The sequence below is a fragment of the Taudactylus pleione genome, unplaced genomic scaffold, assembly GCF_031769625.1.
Source record: "Taudactylus pleione unplaced genomic scaffold, aTauple2 ptg000407l, whole genome shotgun sequence".
Classification (NCBI taxonomy): domain Eukaryota; kingdom Metazoa; phylum Chordata; class Amphibia; order Anura; family Myobatrachidae; genus Taudactylus; species Taudactylus pleione.
Window position 1 is genome coordinate 4453163 of NW_028284809.1, and position 24131 is coordinate 4477293.

General features: G+C 46.9%; 2 protein-coding genes across 4 annotated transcripts in view; one reads left to right on the forward strand and one right to left on the reverse strand.

The window, feature by feature from the left end:
* The window catches only part of CUNH16orf96 (chromosome unknown C16orf96 homolog), a 39897-nt gene extending 21024 nt beyond the window's left edge, over positions 1-18873 (forward strand). For all 3 annotated transcript variants that reach the window (XM_088446864.1, XM_088446863.1, XM_088446865.1), the window contains exons 7-17: positions 1531-1616; positions 3101-3211; positions 6036-6110; positions 7042-7206; positions 14316-14434; positions 15633-15695; positions 15866-15949; positions 16838-16991; positions 17821-17914; positions 17990-18067; positions 18569-18873. In XM_088446864.1, coding sequence (XP_088302990.1) covers positions 1531-1616; positions 3101-3211; positions 6036-6110; positions 7042-7206; positions 14316-14434; positions 15633-15695; positions 15866-15949; positions 16838-16991; positions 17821-17914; positions 17990-18067; positions 18569-18726 — 1187 coding nt within the window. In that variant the 3' untranslated portion in view covers positions 18727-18873. The remainder of the gene's footprint in view (positions 1-1530; positions 1617-3100; positions 3212-6035; positions 6111-7041; positions 7207-14315; positions 14435-15632; positions 15696-15865; positions 15950-16837; positions 16992-17820; positions 17915-17989; positions 18068-18568) is intronic.
* A 2497-nt stretch (positions 18874-21370) lies between these two features.
* UBALD1 (UBA like domain containing 1) lies at positions 21371-23070 on the reverse strand (the record flags this gene model as incomplete). Its single annotated transcript, XM_088446866.1, has 2 exons — positions 21371-22106; positions 22912-23070. Coding segments are annotated over 2 exons (426 nt in total), but the record flags the coding sequence as incomplete, so codon positions are not given.
* Positions 23071-24131: the final 1061 nt, after the last annotated feature.

A 24131-nucleotide genomic window follows, 5' to 3' on the forward strand; every position in this document is an offset into this window, starting at 1 on the left:
ACCATGTTACAGGCATTATAGTATACAGTTATATTAACAAGAGTTCTCCTGTAAAGAACCTGTAACTTCCGGGTATGCTAGAACTTGTAGTTCTTCTGCGGCTGAGTGGGCACAGGTTTTGTGGGACCTGTTATCCCGTTCACTTGTACAATAATTGTAGACTTGCGTTTGTGTTGATGATTCAATGTATCCTGGCATTTACTGGCAAATAACAAATCATTGCATCATTAGCAGCCAGGTCTGGTTACTAAGAGCTGTATATACGCACACAGAGACTTTGTCCCGTCTGTGTGAGGCAATGAGCCATTACTGTGCTCTATACCTGTGCGTCCAGGGTCAGCAGCGTGTGCCTGTTACTAGTTACCACAGGACGGTGATTATCCTCTTGATGTCCGTATTCCTGAATAGATCCAGTCAATGTTTTCTGTAGATTCAGATGAAGATCAGCATATGACAGAGGTACCAAAACTCCGCCATTACAGTCCAGGTTTTAAGGATATCCATGCTTGAGCACAGGTGAACTAATTAGTACCACAGTCAATTTGATTTACCCATCTGGGCTCAAGCATGAATATCCTTATAACCTGGACTGCAATGGCGGAGTTTGGGAACCTCTGGCATATGACATTATTGTCTCCTGAGATAAGCAGCCCAGTTATAGGACACCCGATAAGCTTCAGGGGCCACACGGGTGTCCCTCTTACCTTCAACAGGGCAGTCAGGATGGGCTGGGTTATATGTTAAACAATTAATTTAATCAATGAGAGAGACACCTGTCAGGAATAACATAATATCAGCCGGTGATTTACACGTGTCCACAAGCTGTAACCAGCAAATCTGACAATAGAGCAGGAAGTAGCTGGGGTCACTGGTGAAGGCTCGGGGGGCCGCATCTGATCCTATCGACATCACTGTTCCAGCGTTTTCATATAACACATTTCTTTATCACCTGCGGTGTAATCTGCCCCAGCCCCCACTTTCCAAACTGCCCCGCCTGGAGATTTTTTCCATCTAGCTTCTTCTCTATTGGTCGGAAGCCGCACTGAAACAAGTAGGGAAAAGCAAATGCCATTGCAGAACTAATGTCGCCGGTCTGGGAGGTGTTAGTTGATATGTAACATTTGTTATCCTTTAGGATAACATATTAGTACTCAAAAATATATGAATAAAGCAAAGCAAAGAAAAGTTGCAGGACAGTGGACACAATTAGAGTTAAGGAGTCGAACATACATTTGGGACTGCGACACGGTGGGCATTTAGGAAAACTGTTCTACAGGTGTAGGTGAAAGAGAGGCGTTGTTGCGTATAGCAGCCAATCAGACATTTGTTTTCATTCTCTGAAGAATCTGATTGGCTGGTCCTTATAAATGTCTGCTCCCTGCTCTCTCATAAGATGGGAATGGACCATTGTACGGACAGGTTGTTATTTTAATCTGTGTGTGTGACAGGTCCCTATGGAGAACTGTGAAATACATACGGGCTGCCCATATTTCCGCTCCCCACGTTTCACAAACTTCTTGTGTTTTGCAGGAAAAATAGGGATCCCAGAGGATCTGCTACAGCAGCTGCAAGCCCTGCACCAGGACGTGGAGAAGCTTTTCACCGATAATAAAAAGGTTTGTGAGGTTGCGATATCGCTGATGCTCATTGCAGTGTGACCTGACATATCACGAGTACACGTGATTATATTATTACACTATACAGCTGCTAGGGACTGCTAGTGACAGAGAAGCCGTGACGTGGCCTAGCAGCTTCCCATGTATTTGCAAATGCATGCAACTAATATCTCTGAATCTCTATTACCATATAGTCTTCATATATTGTTGCAAGTATAATTCAGTGTGCTGAGGAACAATAGGGGGTTAAACCCCCCTCCTTTTTCTACTTGGTATGACCCCTCCCTTTCATGCACCTGAAAAGTACTGCCCGATTGATTGAGCATCTGCCATTTTTTTTTTGTTTATTTTGTGTTTTTTCTGTTTACTATACAGCTGGTGTCAGGTTATGTAAAAAACGCCTGTAACAACATCTAAATATTGCATATGCTGGCCATACACGCTACAATTATCGGGACGATCCGCCCGATATCGTCGGATCGCCGCGATAATTGTAGCGTGTGGGGGGGGCGACCGATTGTCCAGCATGCCCGTCCGATGCGATATTTCCCAGTAAACTGTCGGCCGCAACGGGCAGTGTATACCCAACGCAGCCGACAGACAGACATTTCCTGTGTTCCTTCCTACGGAAGGAACAGGGAAATTTCTCCTCCCCCGGGGGCGGAGCGCAGATGTCTGCCGAATACACTGTGAGAGAAATCTCACAGTGTATGCCGGGGACATCTGCGGCTGGCAGCCGGCCAGATAAAATGTCTGTCGGTCTGACAGACATTTTATTTGGTAGTGTATGCCCAGCAATAGTGATGCCATTAGGAAGAGCAGATTTTTTTGTTAATGAATAATACAATCACTGCTGTAGATTATATTAATAACATTATAATGTACATTAATGAGCGCTGTAGTAGTCCCACTATATAAGCTGTGTGCTATATCATCACTAGCTACGTGTCAGAGATCTGCATTGCAGTACACTTATATAATATGCTGCGTTTGCAGGGATCAGTGTCTGGTAGTTGAAGGGAACTCACCTCTAATTACTGTATGACCTTAAAGTCTTAAAGGTGAGATGTATCAAGCCTTGGAGAGAGATAGAGAAGTTGCCTAAAGCAACCAATAAGCATCTACCTGTCATTCCTAGGCTGCACTAGATAAATGACATCTAGAAGCTAATTGGTTGCTTTAGGCAAATTCTCCACTTTATCTCCCTCCAAGGGTTGATACACCTCCCCCTTTGTTCATAGAGTGCAATGCACACAATTGGGGGGGGGGGGGGGCTTTTGTTAGCTGGACCAATATTCAGTCTGTCAATTCACTAGGTGATGTTACTGAGGCATGAGGTACAATTGTGCCTCGTGCCTTAGCGATGTTACTATTTCCTAGTGAATTGATAGACTGCATTGTCATGATGGTCACACTATACTATACACAGGCCTTTCCAGAGAGCTGTAACCGGTTATCTCCACTGTGCTTTTCTTATCCCGCAGAACAAGACGGACATGGAGACCCTCCAGGGGAGGCTTCGTGATCTCTCCCTGGCCTTACAGCGGCTGGACATGAAAACCGATAAGCTGGCGACAGATTTGTCAGAGACCGCGGTGAGGAGACGGAAGGGACGGCGCCAGAACTGGTTGCAAGAGTGGGTTCCCGGAGCACAGATAGGGGGGATGCGGGGGGCACAGCAAGGAGAAATAACATTAGCACTTTGATAGATAGGAGAATCAGATAACAAGCTGCCACATGGGTAGGTGCTGGCGATTCAAGGTCCCTCTGGTCAGAATCTAACCCATGACCTCAGCACTGTGAGACAGCAATGCTAATCACCTTGCTACCTTGCAGTCCCATTCATTATTGTGCTATGTACTATTGTCCGCTTAGATGGTCAGATGGGTAGCAGTATATTGTTATTGGTATCATCTGAGAGCACTAGTGTGTGTTCTGATACGTGAATTACAGCATGCATCTGCCTCCATACTATTCTTGTGTGTTCGGTAAGGTTCTTCACAGTGTTTAGTTGTTATTAGGTGTAATGCACATGAATTATGCTCTCAGTAATAAAACGCGTTGGGTAAGGTTCTTCACAGTGTTTAGTTGTTATTACTGTAGGTGTAATGCACATGAATTATGCTCTCAGTAATAAAACGCGTTGGGTAAGGTTCTTCACAGTGTTTAGTTGTTATTACTGTAGGTGTAATGCACATGAATTATGCTGTCAGTAATAAAACGCGTTGGGTAAGGTTCTTCACAGTGTTTAGTTGTTATTAGGTGTAATGCACATGAATTATGCTCTCAGTAATAAAACGCGTTGGGTAAGGTTCTTCACAGTGTTTAGTTGTTATTACTGTAGGTGTAATGCACATGAATTATGCTCTCAGTAATAAAACGCGTTGGGTAAGGTTCTTCACAGTGTTTAGTTGTTATTACTGTAGGTGTAATGCACATGAATTATGCTGTCAGTAATAAAACGCGTTGGGTAAGGTTTTCCACAGTGTTTAGTTGTTATTAGGTGTAATGCACATGAATTATGCTCTCAGTAATAAAACGCGTTGGGTAAGGTTCTTCACAGTGTTTAGTTATTAGGTGTAATACACATGAATTATGCTGTCAGTAATAAAACGCGTTGGGTAAGGTTCTTCACAGTGTTTAGTTATTAGGTGTAATACACATGAATTATGCTCTCAGTAATAAAACGCGTTGGGTAAGGTTCTTCACAGTGTTTAGTTGTTATTAGGTGTAATGCACATGAATTATGCTCTCAGTAATAAAACGCGTTGGGTAAGTTGGGTTCTGCACAGTGTTTAGTTGTTATTAGGTGTAATGCACATGAATTATGCTCTCAGTATTAAAACATGTTGGGTAAGGTTCTTCACAGTGTTTAGTTGTTATTACTGTAGGTGTAATGCACATGAATTATGCTCTCAGTAATAAAACGCGTTGGGTAAGGTTCTTCACAGTGTTTAGTTGTTATTACTGTAGGTGTAATGCACATGAATTATGCTCTCAGTAATAAAACGCGTTGGGTAAGGTTCTTCACAGTGTTTAGTTGTTATTACTGTAGGTGTAATGCACATGAATTATGCTGTCAGTAATAAAACGCGTTGGGTAAGGTTCTTCACAGTGTTTAGTTGTTATTAGGTGTAATGCACATGAATTATGCTCTCAGTAATAAAACGCGTTGGGTAAGTTGGGTTCTGCACAGTGTTTAGTTGTTATTAGGTGTAATGCATATGAATTATGCTCTCGGTATTAAAACGCGTTGGGTAAGGTTCCTCACAGTTTTTAGTTGTTATTAGGTGTAATGCATATGAATTATGCTCTCGGTATTAAAACGCGTTGGGTAAGGTTCCTCACAGTGTTTAGTTGTTATTACTGTAGGTGTAATGCACATGAATTATGCTGTCAGTAATAAAACGCGTTGGGTAAGGTTTTTCACAGTGTTTAGTTGTTATTAGGTGTAATGCACATGAATTATGCTCTCAGTAATAAAACGCGTTGGGTAAGGTTCTTCACAGTGTTTAGTTATTAGGTGTAATACACATGAATTATGCTGTCAGTAATAAAACGCGTTGGGTAAGGTTCTTCACAGTGTTTAGTTATTAGGTGTAATACACATGAATTATGCTCTCAGTAATAAAACGCGTTGGATAAGGTTCTTCACAGTGTTTAGTTGTTATTAGGTGTAATGCACATGAATTATGCTCTCAGTAATAAAACGCGTTGGGTAGGTTGGGTTCTGCACAGTGTTTAGTTGTTATTAGGTGTAATGCACATGAATTATGCTCTCAGTATTAAAACGTGTTGGGTAAGGTTCTTCACAGTGTTTAGTTGTTATTACTGTAGGTGTAATGCACATGAATTATGCTCTCAGTAATAAAACGCGTTGGGTAAGGTTCCTCACAGTGTTTAGTTGTTATTAGGTGTAATGCATATGAATTATGCTCTCGGTATTAAAACGCGTTGGGTAAGGTTCCTCACAGTGTTTAGTTGTTATTACTGTAGGTGTAATGCACATGAATTATGCTGTCAGTAATAAAACGCGTTGGGTAAGGTTTTTCACAGTGTTTAGTTGTTATTAGGTGTAATGCACATGAATTATGCTGTCAGTAATAAAACGCGTTGGGTAAGGTTTTTCACAGTGTTTAGTTGTTATTAGGTGTAATGCACATGAATTATGCTCTCAGTAATAAAACATATTGGAAACATTTATGAAAACTGGTGCAAAAGTGCCCTTTTTACAGTAGAAACATGGCTGCTAGGATCTGATTGGCCGGTGTGGGTTACATCACCTGCACAGATACCTGAGGACCAGTGTTAGATTTCCCCCTACAGGTTCTCTTTGATGTAAGGGAGAACCAGTGGCTGTTTCACTAAGTGCAGTAAGATAACCGACCAGTGACTACAAGACCTCTCTCCTTCTCGCAGACACTTCAAAGCCAGATTGATGAGCTGGAGAGGAAGAAGCTGAACAGTGAGGAATTAATGCTGGAACTGAATTTGGTGAGCACACATCTCTTACTGTGATTGCAGGACACGCTGCCCTCTGCCTAAAGCCTGGATGGTGGTAGTGAGTTCATGCGGCTCCATCTGTCAGAATTAATCTAAACCAGGGTGAGTAGACTGGATAGGAGGAGAAGAGGAAGGTAATGGCAGCAGGTAGCACAGGAAGGTGGGGCAGACTAGAAGTATAATAAGACCAGGATACGTGCAGACAGGAGGTCAGTGCTGGGGATATAACTGGAAAGATGCAGACAGGAAATACAGAGGCTGGGACACATTTGGAAAAGGTGGAAAGAAGATGCCACAGTGGAGAGACAACTTGCCGAGTGTAGTCAGGCGGTGCCAAGTGTACACAGGAGGGTATAGCATGGGGGGAGGGCTTGTACAAGTGAATACAGTGGGCAGAACTGTGGGTAAATGGGTTGGGTACGGGCTGCCGGTACTTGGGATACCCGCGGTCAGGTCAGAATCCCGACACCAGCATCCCAACAAGGTGAGAATATCAACATTTGTTGGTCAGTATTCTAACCCTCCCTCCCCGTTGCCTAAACCTAACCTTGCCCTCCCTGCACCCTAAACCTAACCCTCCCCCATTAATGCCTAAACCTAACTCTCCCCCTAACACAGCCACTTACCATCGGGGTGCCGGAGACGGGATTCTGACAGGTGTCGGGATTCTGGCACCGGCATTCTAATCACCGGTATCCCAACTGTCGGGATTTTGACCGGATCCCCGGTGGGGTTGGGTATGGGATGGTAAATATGTGGACAAGTATGGACAGGTGAGGCCAAGTTTACAGTAGGTAAAGCTGTATATAGGGCAGAGTGAGGGTAGGGAAATACGTGTACAAGCATATATAAGAAGTACCATGGTGGGTAAATAACCAGGATGAGTGTAGACAGGTAGTCTTTACCAATACCTCTCCTACAGAAAGCTGACAAACGGGCGCTGGAAACCAAAGTGGGACAGGGTCAACTGGAGGCCGCCATCGGTGAGGTCAACGCCGTGCTGGAGGATCTCATCAAGAAACTGTCCATACAGGAGTCTGAGTGGCAAAACATGCTGGCCAAACTGCTAGCCGGACTGGAGGGCAAGGTAACACACCTACAGTATACGACACAGCCGATCGGCCCACGCCAAAATCACATCATTATAGTAAATGCACATGAGTATGTGTGGAACTGTGTGTATGGAAGCTAGCAATGCGTTTCCTTAAGTGTTCATTGGTTTATTGCTTTGTCACTATATCTATGTGACTGCAACATTGTCCTGAACATTTGGGTAGCCATATTAAAAGAACACATACAAACGGGTGGTCCCATAATGGGGCAGTTGCTTTGGGCAGTCAGATTTTAGGGAGGGCAATTAGTAGGAACACATCACTTGGTCTGAGTGATTGATTTCTCAGTTGGTAATGAGTGACACTATCTGTGATCATTATCTTATAATGCAGTTGAAGAAGCATTGATGTTTTCCATATGACACTATGTTGTTATCTCTTCATGCCATAGATACTGTATAGCCTTGGTACAGTGAGCTCCTGCTCTACTACATACGCTTTCATGACACAGTTCATCAGGGCCGGATTAAGGTCTGTGGGGGCCCCTGGGCAACAAACATGTGGGGGCCCCTATTAAATGTGACAAACTGGGGTTATGCGCAATGGGGACCTTATGCAGAGCCCCCAGTAGTGTCAGTGCCCACAGTGGTAGTGCCCCGTATGCAGTGCCCCTTATGCAATACTCTCAGTAGTGCCCTCTGTATAAATGCCCCCAGTAGTAATACCCCTGTAGTTGTGCCCCAAATAGTAATGCCCCCCAGTAGTAATTGGGTGTGTGCCCAATAGTTTTGCCCTAGTAGTAATGCCCCCTGTATAAATCCCCCAGTAGTAATACCCATGTAGTTGTGCCCCCAATAGTAATGCCCCCAGTAGTCATTCCCCATTTAGTAGAGCCCTCTGTAGAAATGCCCCGAGTAGTAATGCCTCTCTGTTAGTGCCCCCAATACTAATGCTCCCTCTCTAGTAGAGCCCCCAATAGTAATGCCCCCTGATTAATGCCCCCAGTAGTAAAGCCTCCCCCTCCGAGTAATGCCTCCCTCCTGAGTAATACCCCCAGTAGTAATCCCCCCTCCCCGAGTAATGCCCCAGTAGTAATGCTCCCCCCTGAGTAATGTCCCCTGTAGTAATGCCCCCAGTAGTAATGCCTCCCCCCTCCCCGAGTAATGCCCCAGTGGTAATGCTCCCCCCCCCCCCCGAGTAATGTCCCATGTAGTAATGCCCCCCGCCAGCAATGTTCCCAGTAGTAATGCCTCCCCCCTCCCCGAGTAATGCCCCAGTGGTAATGCTCCCCCCCCCCGAGTAATGTCCCCTGTAGTAATGCCCCCCGCCAGTAATGCCCCCAGTAGCCCGCTTGCACTAAAAAAAAAAAATAATGAAGCTCATACTTACCTTAAGCTAAGCCCCGCGTCCGCTGCTGTCCGCCCGGCTGCTCCTCTGCACTATGGGAGAGACGTCATGACGTCTCTCCCATAGGGGCCCATTTATCAAACTGCATTTGAGGTGGATTCCCCGAAAACACCTGTTTTCGGGGGTTTACCTCAAATACTTAGTATCCCCCGAATGTATGAAGGAGGGATCGCAGCAGGTATCTCCGATACCTGCTGCGATCCCTCCATTGCCGCCGGCAGCTGCCTCCCCCATAGGTTTCTATGGGGGATGTGATGCTGCCAAATGTATCAATATCGGGAATGCTAATCATTCCCGATATTGACCCCAGCAGCTAACGCTATCTTCAGATAGCGTTAGCCGCTGTCACCTATGGGCACTTACCGCATTTCAGCCGGCGGAGGGATCTTCTAGATCCCTCCGCCGGCAATGGGCGCCGCTCATGTGCAGTCCGCGGGACTGCGCATGCGCAGCAGCCCGGAATGCGCTCCGGACACATCGCAGGGACGGGCTCTTTTCGGAGCCCGTCTCCCTGCATGTGCCGGGTCATACATTCGGCCGGTATGATCGCATTTTGCAATGCGATCATGGGCGGTACTGCATGCCCTGATCGCATTGCAAAATGCGATCCTTAATAAATGGGGTAAATAGTGCACTGCCTCCGACTCCGGCTGGTTGCTATTTCCTATGTGGCTAAAGGACCTCTGTGACATATCCACCACGTGAACGCTGCAGGAGGCTAGACCGCTCCTGCGTTACCATCCACGTGGGCATAGAGGGGGAATAAATATTTGTGGCGAGCACAGCGAACCACTGTGCCGGAAGCGTGGCGAGCATAGCGAGCCCGCGAGGGGCCACTTTTGGTCCCCAGTTAGCATCCCCGCCCCTCCCCCTTTCAGGCCGGGTCATGTGGGTGTGACGTCATAGGTCCATCAGCACTGTATAGTCTAGACTTAACCGACTCCGGCTGCGGGGAGGGAGCCGGGCGCCCACTGGTTACAGCGGGCACCTAGCAAATGGAGCCTCCGCGTGGCGCCGGGGTTAGGTTGGCCAGAGGAGGCGGAACTGGTTCCGTCTCTTCCGGTCCACTTTAACCCCGATGGGTGTGGGGGCCCTTAACATGTGGGGACCCAGGGAGTACACTTGAATGTGCTGCCCTCTGCCCCCTTCTTTTGGATGACCGTGATTGCACATAAACTGGCCTGGTTCCCTGTGCGATCTCCCTTTGTTGAGATGTGCACCCAACCCTCTCATGCTGGCATCCATCATTATTCTGGCCCAGCATGGGGCAGCCAAAGAAATGTCTTGGTTGAGATTGTTTGTCTGCTGCTACCAGGATTGACTGTGACGGGCTTCACTACTAAGAACTTGTCACTGTGCGCCGGACACACACGCTGTCACACCGGTTCCGGCAGCACTGGAATCCCAGGCGGCAGGCAGCGGCCGGGAAGTGTCCCCGGCGCCCACTGCTGATATATGCGTCTCCCACCGCTGTGTGCAGCTGTCAAACTGCAGGCGCACGCGGCTCTTCCAGGACCGCGCACACCGACCTGCAGTAACACATAATTGCTGATATCACAGTAGGCGCCAGATACAAGCCTGCTTATTTAAGGACGTCCCTTGGAGCACTCCTGTGCCAGAGTATAGGCTCCATTACCTTACTACAGTGTTCCTGTGCAAATCCTGTTACCTGTCCCTGCCCTTGGCTTTTTGTGACTCCGATTTCGTCTGACCCCTGGTACCGCGTTTTGATATTTGGTTCTGACCTTGACTACTCTCGGTGACCCGCATACGCCTGCTCCCTTGTACTGTCTTGTCCGTTTGGTTCTGACCCGGCCTGTTGACTACGCTGAAAGTCCTCTCCACTCCATCCAGAGTTCACCAGCACCTGTGTAGGGGGAACCTATCCTGAGGGCCGCGACCTGTGTGTTGGACACAGCCAAGTCCATACCTTCTTGCGAGGGTCCCTGGTGAATACCGCCCGCACATTAGACTCAGCACCTCAGAAATAGGTCACACCAATCCCCAAATACGGGTTGCATCCACTATACACCTGAGAGCTGTGACAGAACTATTAGTTGATTGTAATTGTTGACATCTTTAAGGACGGAAAGTGAATTGGGTGTAAATGTGACATAACCTTTTTGAACCCATCTAAAATGGTGAAAACAATAAACGTCCTTCTGACAATGTCCCAGTGTGGTCATCTCTAGAGACTTGCTGCAGCCATTGACCAGTCTCTCTGCAAGATTAATCTTTGCAGAAGATCTCCCTGACATTGCTGTGATGACAGACCTCGGGACTACTCTGTAATGTCTCAGTGCCTTCACAAGTTGTCAGATGTTTTATAGCTTTACGAAGATGATTATGATGGAGACAGGACACAGGGCCGGTCTAAAGTGACGCCATCTCTAACTGCCGTCCACAGTACATAAAATCTGTGGTACCCCTAATGGCAACAAGGAGTGTGAGGTACGTGATGACCTTGGCCAGCCAATCACCCATTATTGTTGGGACACAACCTTTATTGACACCGTCCTCCTGAAGTAGTCAATGCAAAGGAATTCATTGTATTCACCAGAGTAACTCTTCTCTCCCTTCACTCCTCCTGGATGAAGAATAGAGTAGAGAGCACGTCTGTGTTCCTGACCTTGGGCAGAACTTCGTGGATATCTTCTTTCTATCCAGACTCCCTGAGAAAGGTCTAGTGGCTTCCAAAGTTCTGGGATCTGGAGACAGAAGGTAGAAACAAACCCTAAGAAGGAACTGGAACTGTTCTATGTGACCTCTGTGTATTATGTCCAGGATATACCTGATGGGTATGACCCAAAACAGACATGGACCTTTATCTCCCTCCTGTTCAAGAAGACTGGGCTCCTTGTGTCCCACTGAGGGGCTGATTCTAAAGCCAACGCAGATACAGCCCCTGCTAAATCTGTTAACGCAGTCTTGTCTGCCTCTTAATGCTAATACCGCTACATAGCCATTCCCTGGTGTACAGCCGTGCAAGGAACGAGATGCACACTGTCAACGTCCCCAGACGCTGAAATACTGCATGGTGTGTACTGTCGGTTGCACCATTAAAACTTGCACCAGCTTTATGGCAGGTGCATTTTTTCTGTCTTAATATGGGCTGAGCGTCTATGTACACAACCAATTTCAGTGACGCCCGCGACACTTCCAAAACATGGAAAATCTCTGTGCTTATTTTTAGCCACCCCCCCTGTTACCCTCCCAGTCACCGTTCAAGAGCGCCCCTTACATTTCTGCTACCATGTGCCCAATTCTTTACTGCAACTGCAGCAGTAGACTCCGGGCACTAGTAGACTCTAGCGCTGAGCGTTTAATTTACTGCATATACACAAAACACCGGGAAAATGGCTGCCACGCCATTTTGTCGGTGATTTGTACAGTGCAGCTACTGCTGATGTGGGACTCCAGAGAGGTAAGTATTGAATAAATGGGTGCACGGTATGCGGTGCGAGCCTCCTTGGACCCGGGGACCTGTGTGCACCGCACACCCTGCACCCATTTTAGATACGCCCCTGGCATGTGCTCCACATCGCCGCTGCATCCCACTCGGAAGCAGGCCCTGAGTCTTGGTATGTGAAGACCTGTTATGAGGTTCTGAGAGGATGTGGCTCCACCTCTCTGCCAGGTTGGCTGTATGGTAAAGTCCTCCCAATCACTTTAGCCTCCATGTTCTCCTGTCCCATTATCCTGCGGGAGGACAGAGCTTTTCCCAGGAGTAACCTTGGGGAGGATGGGGAGAATTTTGTTTTACCCGAAACGGAATTTATTTTAAAAAGGTAACTGGCATAAATGAACCTGCGAGGTGGTATCTGCCTTTCCCAGGTTCAGTCAGCGGCAGCGTCTAAGACAAGACCACAGAATTACATGCAAGTCCTAATGCCTCTATAGGTGCTCTCGCATGGATACAGGAATCCAGCAGGAAGCCGCGATCACTTATCTCGGCCCATCAGATAAGGGAGCGATCATGTCAACTGCTGTTTCACTCTTAACCGAGATCTTTGTCAAGGCATAAATATTATGTTTATGAGGACAATAGGGTTATGTGTTAGTGCTGAGCGACCATTGTTTGTGTTTCCCTCTGTAACCACACATTCCCTGACCTGAGCTATGCACATCACTAGGAGACACACGTGTTTTACTCTCACATAGGTAGACACCAGGCTGGCTCACATGACCTACACCACGCACGCCGATACGTCCCCTGGACAAAGCAGAACGTAACCTGACATCTGTATTTATATAAAAGAGCAACTCTCGCCTTGTTATATCTACAGGTACATGACAAAGCATGTACAGAATAGGTCCTGCAATCCGGGCCTTATTCAGGGACGCGCGCTAATGCCATTGCAGCTTCGATTTTGTGCACATGGCAGCCGCGAGAATATTCTAATGGTTGCACAGCTTACCCGAGCATAAGGGCGCCCACTGCTGCTTTCTTATATGCGTACGATGCCGCTTACTACATAAATATCAGTAACATCGACGCACATCGAGCAGCCATCATGTCCTTGCAGCAGGTCTAACCTGCCGCAGCCTTGGGAGCTCTCCTGACACGCAGAGCTGCGTAGATCGCAGTCGCTAATTAACGCACGCCCATGAACCTGCGTTCAAACGGACAGACACGCCTGCGTTTTTCTGACCACCCAAATGCTGACAGCCTGTCACTCACTCTGCGATGGATTTCTCTGTGCATCCGTAGTCGCAATACGTCCGCAGCGCACACGTGATGGCAAGCAGACGCTCGATCTGCGTCCGTAATTGCGTCCAGCTCTAAATCAGGCCCATAGACCATCAAACACATATTAAAGAGGCACTTCTAGCTAAAACATACAGCTTCGCTGACAGCATTAACCCTTAGCTATCACTAATGGTTTTACTTACTTATTTTTTTTAATAACCGGTTAGACAAATACAAAGAAATAATACTAAGTTAGAACTCCCCGTTTCATTGTAACATACAGGGCCTGATCCAGAGGCGGGCGCTAAGTGAGCTTAATGCCGATGTAGGCGGATTTCAGCGATTATTTGCTACAGGCGCCAATGCGTACCACAGTGTACGCACAATGGTGCGCCTGCGATCGTTCGAGCTGGTAACAGAACTTAAGAGGCAGACGGGGAATTTTGGATGGTGACTGGGAAGTAGCCTGAAGTGATCGCCAAAATATCTGTCACGTGGGCGCGTTATGGGAGTGTCAGTGAAAGCGGGCTGCGTTCGCAGACACAAAGCCACTTTCACAGCTGCCATATTCAGGCGGAGACACTGCACCTGCCATAGTGTCGATGGTGCACACGATTGTGCCCTGACTGCGGTCTGGCTATACCCACCACCGGTGCTACTGCGTACAGGGGAGCAGAAAATGGGCATCTCAGTGCTGGCACCATCCGGCGTCTGCTATTGCACAATGGGAAGTCTGATGCTAACATTTGTACTATCGCACCCACAATCCTGCCAACTGGCGTCAGAGTGGACGCAGCAGCGCAAATATCTGAATCAGGCAATGTGGGGAACATCCAGTGTACCAGCATGATCCGCACAAATCAATTTTAAGAACATGTCCTGGGGTTAGGAGTGTAGGAGCTAAGTATATCTCTGAGGATTTAGCAGGCAATGTCAGGCAGAAGTCCCATTTCCAGTATCAACGTTTTAGAGCAGAGTTACCCTTTAAGATGTCACATGTGTACTATGTTGATGAGCAATGTATGTGTGTGTGTCCTTGCCTTTCAGCTCAGCCCATCGGACCTGGAATCCATTCACAAAGACTTGGAGGAGCTCTGGAGATTCCTTAAGAAGCATCTCAGCTCTACGCAAACGTTTGATCCAGATGGGGCCGCCGGCATCAGGAAGTGAGTGTTTGCTGGGATACAGGGAGGCGCATGTCCCCCTAATCCCCTTTGCTTTGTATATTATCGAGTCCTCATCAGTCCTCTTTCTGCAGGATGTAGGCGGGTGGTGTTTTTACCTGCAGTCCCATTGGTAACGCCCATTAGGCAAAGCCAAATCTCTGCCCATTTCTAGACACTGGATCCCTGTAGGGAGGTTTTCAGGCACTCCTGACATTATGGGGGGAGATGCATCAAGCAGTGTAAAAAGTGGAGAAGTTGCCCATAGCAACCAATCAGCTTCTACCTATCATTTTATAGAATCTACTTGATAAATGCTATCACAAAGCTGATTGGTTGCTATGGGCAACTTTTCCACTGATCCAGTTCCCCACCGTTTACACTGCCTGATCTATCTCCGCCTATGTGATGCTGAGCCCTCTATTCAAGGGGAAGAAACATCAGCTGATAAGTATTTATATCAATCAGCTAAATATGTCATGGAAATGGCTGAGCTCTGTCCGGCGTACTAGCTGTAAGCCTGAGAGGGGGGTGCTTCTGCATCTGTCAGCACTACCAACGCTAAACTAGGCAGCCACTATACTCTGTACGGATTGCCGACGGGAGGATTCGCACATTGGGACATGGCCCATGATATTGCGCCCCCCCAAAAAACAAAAGAGCTTTAAAATGTTTGTTGTCCATACACACTGACCAACCATCAAGTGTCATCTGGCTGCAGGTCCAACTGGCCAGGGGGGGGGGAGTTGGGGCGTGTCGTGTCTGGCCTCCGCTGCAAGTGTACGGACGGTCGGCTGATTGCCCATACGAACAGCACGATGGTCAGATATACCTGCCATAAGCGGTGCAGCACAGCCGACACGTTCACAGACAAATCGATGCGTACAAGGTATATCGGCCGATCATTTGATCGGCTGATATATCAGCCAGTGTGTACCCAGCACACTATTAGCTCAGTAATTCATGGATTACGTTTTTTTAAAGTCAGATTTGAAAATTCAGTCATTACTGGCAGTGATAATGACATCGCCTGTGTATGTATGCTAGACGGCGTACGGATGGAAAAACAAATGAGGTGCCTGCTGCCAGCCATAGAGGTGCCAGAGGGGGAGGAGGGGAGTACTGTAAGTGTCCACGCAGCCGCCAGCAGACCCGCTCCTGTCTCCTTATCACTAAGAGCCACTTATCTGCTTGTCCGCAGGAAGCTGTTTGAGAGAGTGAAGTGTATTTCTTGTGATCGGCCTGTCACCATGGCAACGGCGCCGTAAGTAAACAAATGCGTTACTGCTGTGCTGTAAAGGCTATTACTCCCTGTGTCTCCCCTAGCCATCCCACACATTACCCCCTTTCTTTATACTGTATTATATTTGGCTGTATGGCTTGTATTATATTGCCTTTCAATAAACAAGTCTCTTTTTTTTTTTCCCCCTTCAGGCACCTCGTTACAGTGCGCTCAGCCCCTCTGATCCCCCGTAACCGCCCAAACACTGCAGACTACAGCCGCAACAAAATCAACGGGTATGAGGGGGTTCCTAGGGCATCCCCACAAACTCACACTTCACCCTCAGTCATATTATACACAGAATACCACACGCCAGTATTCACAGGGCATGCCTACATGTCACATCAAACGTAGGACTTTATTCACAACAATCGGCCAACGCGATAGAGAGAGCTGGTGATACACACACAGTACATGAGTGAGATGTGTTGGGAACCTGTATTAATGAGGACCTATACCTCCGTCTTTTTTCTAATGATAAAAGCCGCTGTGTGGCTAAGGGGTCTATTTACTAAGCAGTGTTAGGAGACAGAGGGAAAAGTGATAAGGTACCAGCCAATCAGCTCCCAACTGTCATTTTTCAAACACAGCCTGTGAGATGATAGTTGGGAGCTGATTGGCTGGCACCTTATCACTTTTCACTCTGTCTCCTAACACTGCTTAGTAACTAGACCCCTAAATACGCTAATTGTTTCTATAGAATGAGGGACATTTAATAATCGGACATCCCGTACACAGATACAATTCTATGGGAAAACGGGACTTTCATTTATAAATATGTCACAGCCGGTGTGCGGAGGTTTCACTGATAGGCGAAAAATAGGATGTAAATAAAAATATCACATCACCCCTAAACATTTATTGTACTTGTATCAAGAAAATCCGTCTTCATCTGCCTAATGGCTGTGACGGGCAGGATGGCCAATTAGCACCGTTTAATCAAAATATGTTATTTCCAAACACGGGACCATTATCGGTTAAAATCCGAAGACCGTTGCAAAATTTGCGCAAAATCCAACTTTTTCTTTGCTACTCTTTAGATGAACGCCCAGCCTTACACAGGACTGGCTCAGTCTGAGTCTAACACCTTATCCCCATTTTCACCTAGTTCCTCATGTTTTCAGGGAGCCTCAGGAGATGACTGACCCCGAGTTCCAGTACACAGAACCCCTGAGACCCCAAACGTCCTGCTCATACCACAGAAAGATTCCTTCCCGCAGCCATAATCTCACCACAGTCTTCCCATACGGGGACCCAGGGCAAATGCCATACAAGAATGTAAGTGCACCTGTAAAACTTGTTTAAGGTTCCAGTTGAAATATAGGTAAGATTGCAGCCAATGAGCTACGAGATTAGCAAACCCAGCGCTTACTAACAGGTCTTTGTATGTAGTGACTGAACAGCATTACCTCCATTTTCTATTGTTTAGTAACCTGAATTGTCCAATGTGTAAAATGGTTGCACTTCAAAACCCACAAGATTTATAATGTTTGGTAGATATTATAATGTAACGTAGTACACAGCATCACCCTATCCTGCTCACAGGTAAATTAGACAGGCAGATCCTTGATGCTTTTCTTCTTAGTGGTGACTGAGGAAAAAGCCAAGTACATCTCCCATATATATTTAATGAGGTGTTACATGAAACAATATATTTACAGATGTTCATATTATGTTGTTTAATTATAATAAATAAGATTATAATAAAATTGCTGTAATAAAGGAGTTGATCTCCTGTCTCCTCCGATACTCACACTTAGGTCTCTCATGGCTACTGGCGCCTGAAAATGGAAACCATTGTTCCCAATGATCCCATACCCTATTACAATGCTACTCCAGTTTGGGAACATGGAGGTTCATTAAACACCCACCTAACAAGCAACTTCCTTTTAGGCTTCACTTGCCATAGTAGGATGAGGGATGGTCAACCTGGCCTCAAAACTGTTATTACAACAATGAGGGCAACTGTAGTTTAATACCAGACAAGAAGTCGGATAAAATGGCGCCTCTTCAACTATGTATTAGCCCCAAGTTGTGTGCAGTGTTTATTTGGCCTTGTTTTTTGGTGCTGTAATAAATATGTCCAGCTTTCATCCCTCATACGCAGAGCGAGGTTGACTTGATGGGGATTGACGGTATGATGTATAAAGGTCGGTTGGACAAGAGCTTCACCAATCACATTCCTGAGAGGGATTTGCAAGGTAAGAGTCAGCTTAGCAGCTCAGACTTTGCCTCCTGTGCACCATGGATTCTGGTATAACCCATCTTGTGTTTAGGAGTGAAGACCCCTCATCAACCTTCCAGAGCGCGTTCTGCTAGTTCAAACTACAGGAGCTCGAGCAGCCTGAACACACGTAAGTGATGAGATAGGTTGAAGAGAAGCCACCATTCTAGACCCAGCGCAGGCGGCCATTTTGTGGGTTGAACCAATAATCATTTCATTAGGGACGAGTGAGATCACCTAGACACGAGGAACAAAGTTTTCAGTAGAGTAAAGGTTGTATTCCCATGAACAGTTGGTCAGCCCACAAAATGGCCGCCTGTGTGAAGATGACAGGTGCACTAAGGTATCTTTGTCATCACATTTTCATTATTTTCCCCAATACTACCATGGTAGCTGCCATCTTTCTTCTTGTCAGACTGATGTGTAACCGGTTTTCTTCCCCTTAATTATGCAGCCCGCTGCTGTTCCATTGAGACTAGCAACTATATTAACGTCAAGCAACCTAAATCATTAAGCGACTCAAACTAATAGCTGGCATGGTATACAGGATGTAAAGCACAACGCAATATGCTGGTGCTATTAATAGTAAATGTTAATAGATGCGATGTATGACCTCACATATCTCTGACAGGAACGTCAAGTCACCTCATAAAGATGCCTGGCAGTCCCCCGAACATGCCATCTTCCGCAGACACATCACAGCCCACGTTTCATGTGCCATCCGCCTCAGAGCCTGCAATCATACTGGAACGGCCACTCAGCAGTGTAGAGCGCCGGCCTGATCTCTGAGGGTGCGGAGCCCAGGAAAGGAAAACTGCGGGACCACCACGCCCAGCACTTTGACCACTGTGACCTCTTCTGGGTGTTCTATACCCTGTGACTTTCTATGTCTTCTAAGATTTTATTTTCTCCCACGCACTATCAAATAAAGCTGAAATATATCATCTGTCATCATGATATTCTGGCACAAAGCTCGTACAAACCAAAAGACAGGTGACAATTCATGTGCGAAAATGTTCTTGAGGAAGAATCTCCTCACAAATTGCACCAGAACGGACATTGCTTGGGTTGTACATTCATTATCCTGGAGTCATCCCTAATGCACCAAATTTGCGTTCAAAACGAAAGATGAGAAGGATATGGGGGATTATTTCACTTTGTAAGGCAAGTAAAGGGTGTCACCAGGAAAATAGTAAGGCCAGCAAAATGCCTGTCTGCAGAGGAATGAGTGCAAGAGTCCTTGTTTCCACTGTACAGAGCTCTAGTTAGGCCTCATTGAGGCATTAGGCCTCATTCTGAGTCAGACATTTCTCACGGACGCAAATAGCCATGATGTTTGCGGCGGTTGTGTAAAATCAGTAGGCAGCACAGTTTCCCGCTTGGATTCTCACATGACCTATACGGAATCTTGCATTGGCAAAAGGAAGCAAATCTGGCTCCTACAGCTTCGCGCACAGTCACTTTGTGTCCTCCTCAGAATAGGCCCCAATGGGTTTGGTTACGGAGGCTTCGTCGTTGCGCAGACAGTGATAAAATAGAGGATTCACAAAAATGGGCTGAAAAGTAGTGCAGGGTCTTAAGCACAAAACTTACCACAAAAAGAATTCAATAAACTTAGGGGTCTATGTACTAAGCCTTAGAGAGATATAAAGTGGACGGAGATAAAGTACCAACCAATCGGCTCCTAACTGCCATGTTACATGCTATGTTTGAGAAATGACAATTAGGAGCTGATTGGTTGGTACTTTATCTCCGTCCACGGCTTAGTACATAGACCCCTATAGCAGGGCTGCGACTAGGGGGGGGGGGGGGAGCTAGAGGAGCACGTGCACCGGGCGCCGGATTTGAGAGGGTACTGAAGGGCCCCCCGCGGGGGCTGCAGATTCTATATGGACTAGCCGTCCGTATGGAATCTGCTGAAAACGGCCCTCCAAAAATGGCCACCGCCTAGGAGGAGACAGATGCTAGAGGTCCTACTGGACCTCTAGTGTCTGTTAGGCCAGCACATAGCGTTCTCGGAAGTGCCGGGAATGCTGGCGCTGCCGGGAGAAGATGCAGAAAGCTGCATCTTCTCCCATGAAACCCCTGGCAACAAGCATGAAACCTCTTGCAACAAGCAGGTAATTTAAAAGTAATTAGAAGCATTACTGTGGGGCATAAAATGGTGTCAGGGGAAAATATGTAAGTGGCACTTTGGTAATAGGCGTTATAGTGTGTGGCATAATGTGTAATGGGCATTATGGTGTGTGGAATAATGTAAGTCACTAAACCAGGGACGTCTGAGTAGTGCACTGCCTTATGGAGGAGCAAGGACAAAATCCAAGTACGGGAAGGGAGGGGGAGCAAAATTACTGCCTTGCCCTGGGTGACAGATATCCTAGTTTCGGCCCTGCCTATAGCAGAACTGAGGGACGCAACTGGCGCTCAAAGTACATAAATGGTTCAGGAGGGGATTATCTTCCCATGAAATTGTTGCATCAGATACAAAACAAAAACAAATAATTTCTAAAATTTACAAATATGAAACGATCATAACAATTTAAAACAATATAAAATCGACAATTATAATAATTTGATACTGAATACAAGGCCATAACTTTTTTTGCAGGGTTTTTTTTTGGTAACTGATGCAATATTCTCATGAAATAATCCATCATTTAAATGACAGAACATAAAAATAAGGTTTTAGACTGGTTGGGGAAACTTTAGGGTTGATATCACAAAAAATGGTTACTAAAGCAATAGACACGTGGAATAAATGCTTGCCAGATGCAACAACAAGAATTTAAAACATGTTCGAAATTAAATTAGGTTTATCCAGAGGATTATAGCCAACAATTCCAAATAGGCGCAAATTAAATGGAACAGTCCTCAAACGGATGCCAGAATTCCGCTTTTAAAAAAAAAATAAGTATTTGGAGGACAACTTACCAACAAACTTTGTGGAAGGTCTTGCATTCTTCATTACAAAGTCAGATGTAAGCAAGTTGCAAAAGTGACTATTAAAGTAAAACTGTTGCCTACAGACAGCGGTTACCGCCATTTTGCTGGCTTTACCGATATTCATGAAAATGCAGCTTATCTACTGACTAGAGAACAGTGGCAGCACTGAAGCCCAATATGGTGTCAGACATTTTGTGAGATGAACCAACATTTTTGTAAATGTCTATTCTCTAAGAACCAGGGATATCACTGAGGCACAAAACTGAAGCCACCATTTTGAGATCTGAGCTAATAAACTGGAGAATGCAGATGCTTCCACTATGTTGATAGGCTCCATGCTCATGCCACAAAATGGCTGCCTCCACTGCATGTAGGTGACTGTAAGCAGCGATTCACCTCAGAACACTCAGGTCACAATTGTAAAGCCACAAACTATAGTAATGGCAGGCCGTACCATGACCACAGATGGAGGAGAGATCCTGTCAACAGCTACAGTGTATAAAAGATTAAAATATTTATTGTTGTCATCTCTTAAAACCGCTACAGGAAAGTCCATATTAAATTACATCAAAGGGTTAAATTACATCAAAGACATATCCCTATACTGTTTGTTAGGTTCCGCCAAAATCTCAGAGGCCTTGAAACGCTCTGCACTAGCATACAATGCAGCATGAGGTATGGCTGACGTTCAGGCAGCTCTGCAGTGGTATCATGCAGAGCGTGTTAGTGAAGGAACAAGTCTCTACGGGAGGCTGTCAGATGGAGCGGTGCGATGCTCTGCAGGCAAGTGAGGTAATAGATTATCCGAAAGATCTCTGCCACTGTGGTACTGCGATGGTGAGATATCGGTTCGCCTCCATGAAGCAATACTCTGAAGGTCTTTGGGCAGTTCAGCAGGCTAAATAAAGTCTACATGCCACATCCTGCCCCCTTCCTGGGTGTCTTCAGTCTTTTGTGCCTCATCTTTCGGCCTCAGCGGCCGGGTTCGGCTCTGCACCTCTAGTGCCGTTAGAATGATGCGCACCTCCGGGGTAGCTCATGTCCATACCTATTTGCTGCCCCCTAGGCTCATGGGGAAAATGGCCGCCACTCATACCTTGCTGAAGAGGTGGGGACGTGGCCAGTGAAGAGAGGTATCCACTTTCTGAGGCTTTTAAGCGGGAAAACATGGTGAGGGCATCTGGAAAGTTTGGAGGGGTGGCGGGAGTGTTGGCAGGAGTGCCCATCTGAAGAGAAAGAATAAAAGGATTTGGGTCTTAGCTGAAAGGAAACCTGTCACCCATCAACTGCGGAAAGATACATGGTTTGGGTATGGGTAATGGTATAAATTTACTAGGAACAAGAGGCATCAAACAGACATAATACAAAATCTCCTGCAGCTGAGCAGTTTAAGTGGACCTGCCACCTAGACAGAGTGGAGGCGGCCATATTGTGAGCTGAAGGCGGCCATATTGTGAGCTGGACCAACACTCATGATAATGCAGCCGATCCAAACAATGGGAACCAATACCTCATAAAAACAAGTCAGGCAGTGCCTCAGTGATTTCACTGGCTCCTAGCAAACAGATAGGCTACATACTGGTTCAGTCCACAATATGGACACCTCCTAGTCATACAAAGTGGCCCCTACACTTTCTGTACCACACAGACAAACCACTTGATTACTAATTTGGTAAGCACGGTTATTTGCCACATTGATGCAGCACCATGAACCCGGTCTGATTCCGCTTACGCCATGATTTTAGGCTCTGGTGAATAGATCTATTTTGTATTCCACATACGCTCACACAGGAGGACACTGAAACTAACCAAATAATAAAGTACTTGCTGTAGAATTGTGGCTGAAGAGAGCATTAGGAATATTGAGACCTACAATATCCTTTCCCTCCTTTACATACATCTCCCAGATCCTAACAATCGGTCACTGTGTTACATACAGCTCCTTACACCATCATTGCTCTGTATTAGATCAGAGCCCCCCTCCCACACCCCACCACCAATCCCTATCACCTGCCGATGCACACAGCTTACCATTTGGTGATGGGGGATATACGGGTGACTTGACTCCTGGAAAAAGGCGCTAAGAGCAGTCTGTAGAAGAGAGACACATTGGTAATTAGGAAGAGGAGAAAGTGAGAAAGAGAAGAAGAGGAGGATAGATAGAGAGCGCAGGGAAGAAGCACGAGAGAGCTAGAGAAGAGAGAGGAAGAAGAGAGATAGAGGGGAAAAGGAGGAGAGGAAGAGGAGAGTGAGGAAGGAGAGAGAGGAGGGGGAGAGAGGGAAAAGGAGGAGAGACGAGACAGACAAGAGAGAGATAGAAAGAAGAGGGAGAGAGAGGAGGTGTAGGAAAAAGGGAGAGAGAGGGGGCAGGAGAGAGAGAGAGAGGGGGCAGGAGAGAGAGAGAGAGGGGGCAGGAGAGAGAGAGAGAGGGGGCAGGAGAGAGAGAGAGAGGGGGCAGGAGAGAGAGAGAGAGGGGGCAGGAGAGAGAGAGAGAGGGGGCAGGAGAGAGAGAGAGGGGGGCAGGAGAGAGAGAGGGGGGGGCAGGAGAGAGAGAGAGGGGGGGGCAGGAGAGAGAGAGAGGGGGGGGCAGGAGAGAGAGAGGGGGGGGCAGGAGAGAGAGAGGGGGGGCAGGAGAGAGAGAGGGGGGGGCAGGAGAGAGAGAGAGAGGGGGCAGGAGAGAAGAGAGAGAGGGGGGGCAGGAGAGAGAGGGCAGGAGAGAGAGGGCAGGAGAGAGTGAGGGCAGGAGAGAGAGAGGGCAGGAGAGAGAGAGGGCAGGAGAGAGAGAGGGCAGGAGAGAGAGAGGGCAGGAGAGAGAGAGAGAGAGAGAGAGAGGGCAGGAGAGAGAGAGAGAGAGAGAGAGGGCAGGAGAGAGAGAGAGAGAGAGGGCAGGAGAGAGAGAGAGAGAGAGGGCAGGAGAGAGAGAGAGAGAGAGGAGAGAGAGGGGCAGGAGAGAGAGAGAGATAGGGCAGGAGAGAGAGAGAGAGAGAGCAGGAGAGAGAGAGAGAGAGCAGGAGAGAGAGCAGGAGAGAGAGAGAGCAATAAAAAATATATAAAACACATTTAAACCACTGACAGGTGTAGGAAAAAGGGAGAGAGAGGGGGCAGGAGAGAGAGAGGGGGGGCAGGAGAGACGAGAGGGGGGGGCAGGAGAGAGAGAGGGGGGGCAGGAGAGAGAGAGAGAGAGGGGGGGCAGGAGAGAGAGAGGGGGGGCAGGAGAGAGAGAGAGGGGGCAGGAGAGAGAGAGAGAGGGG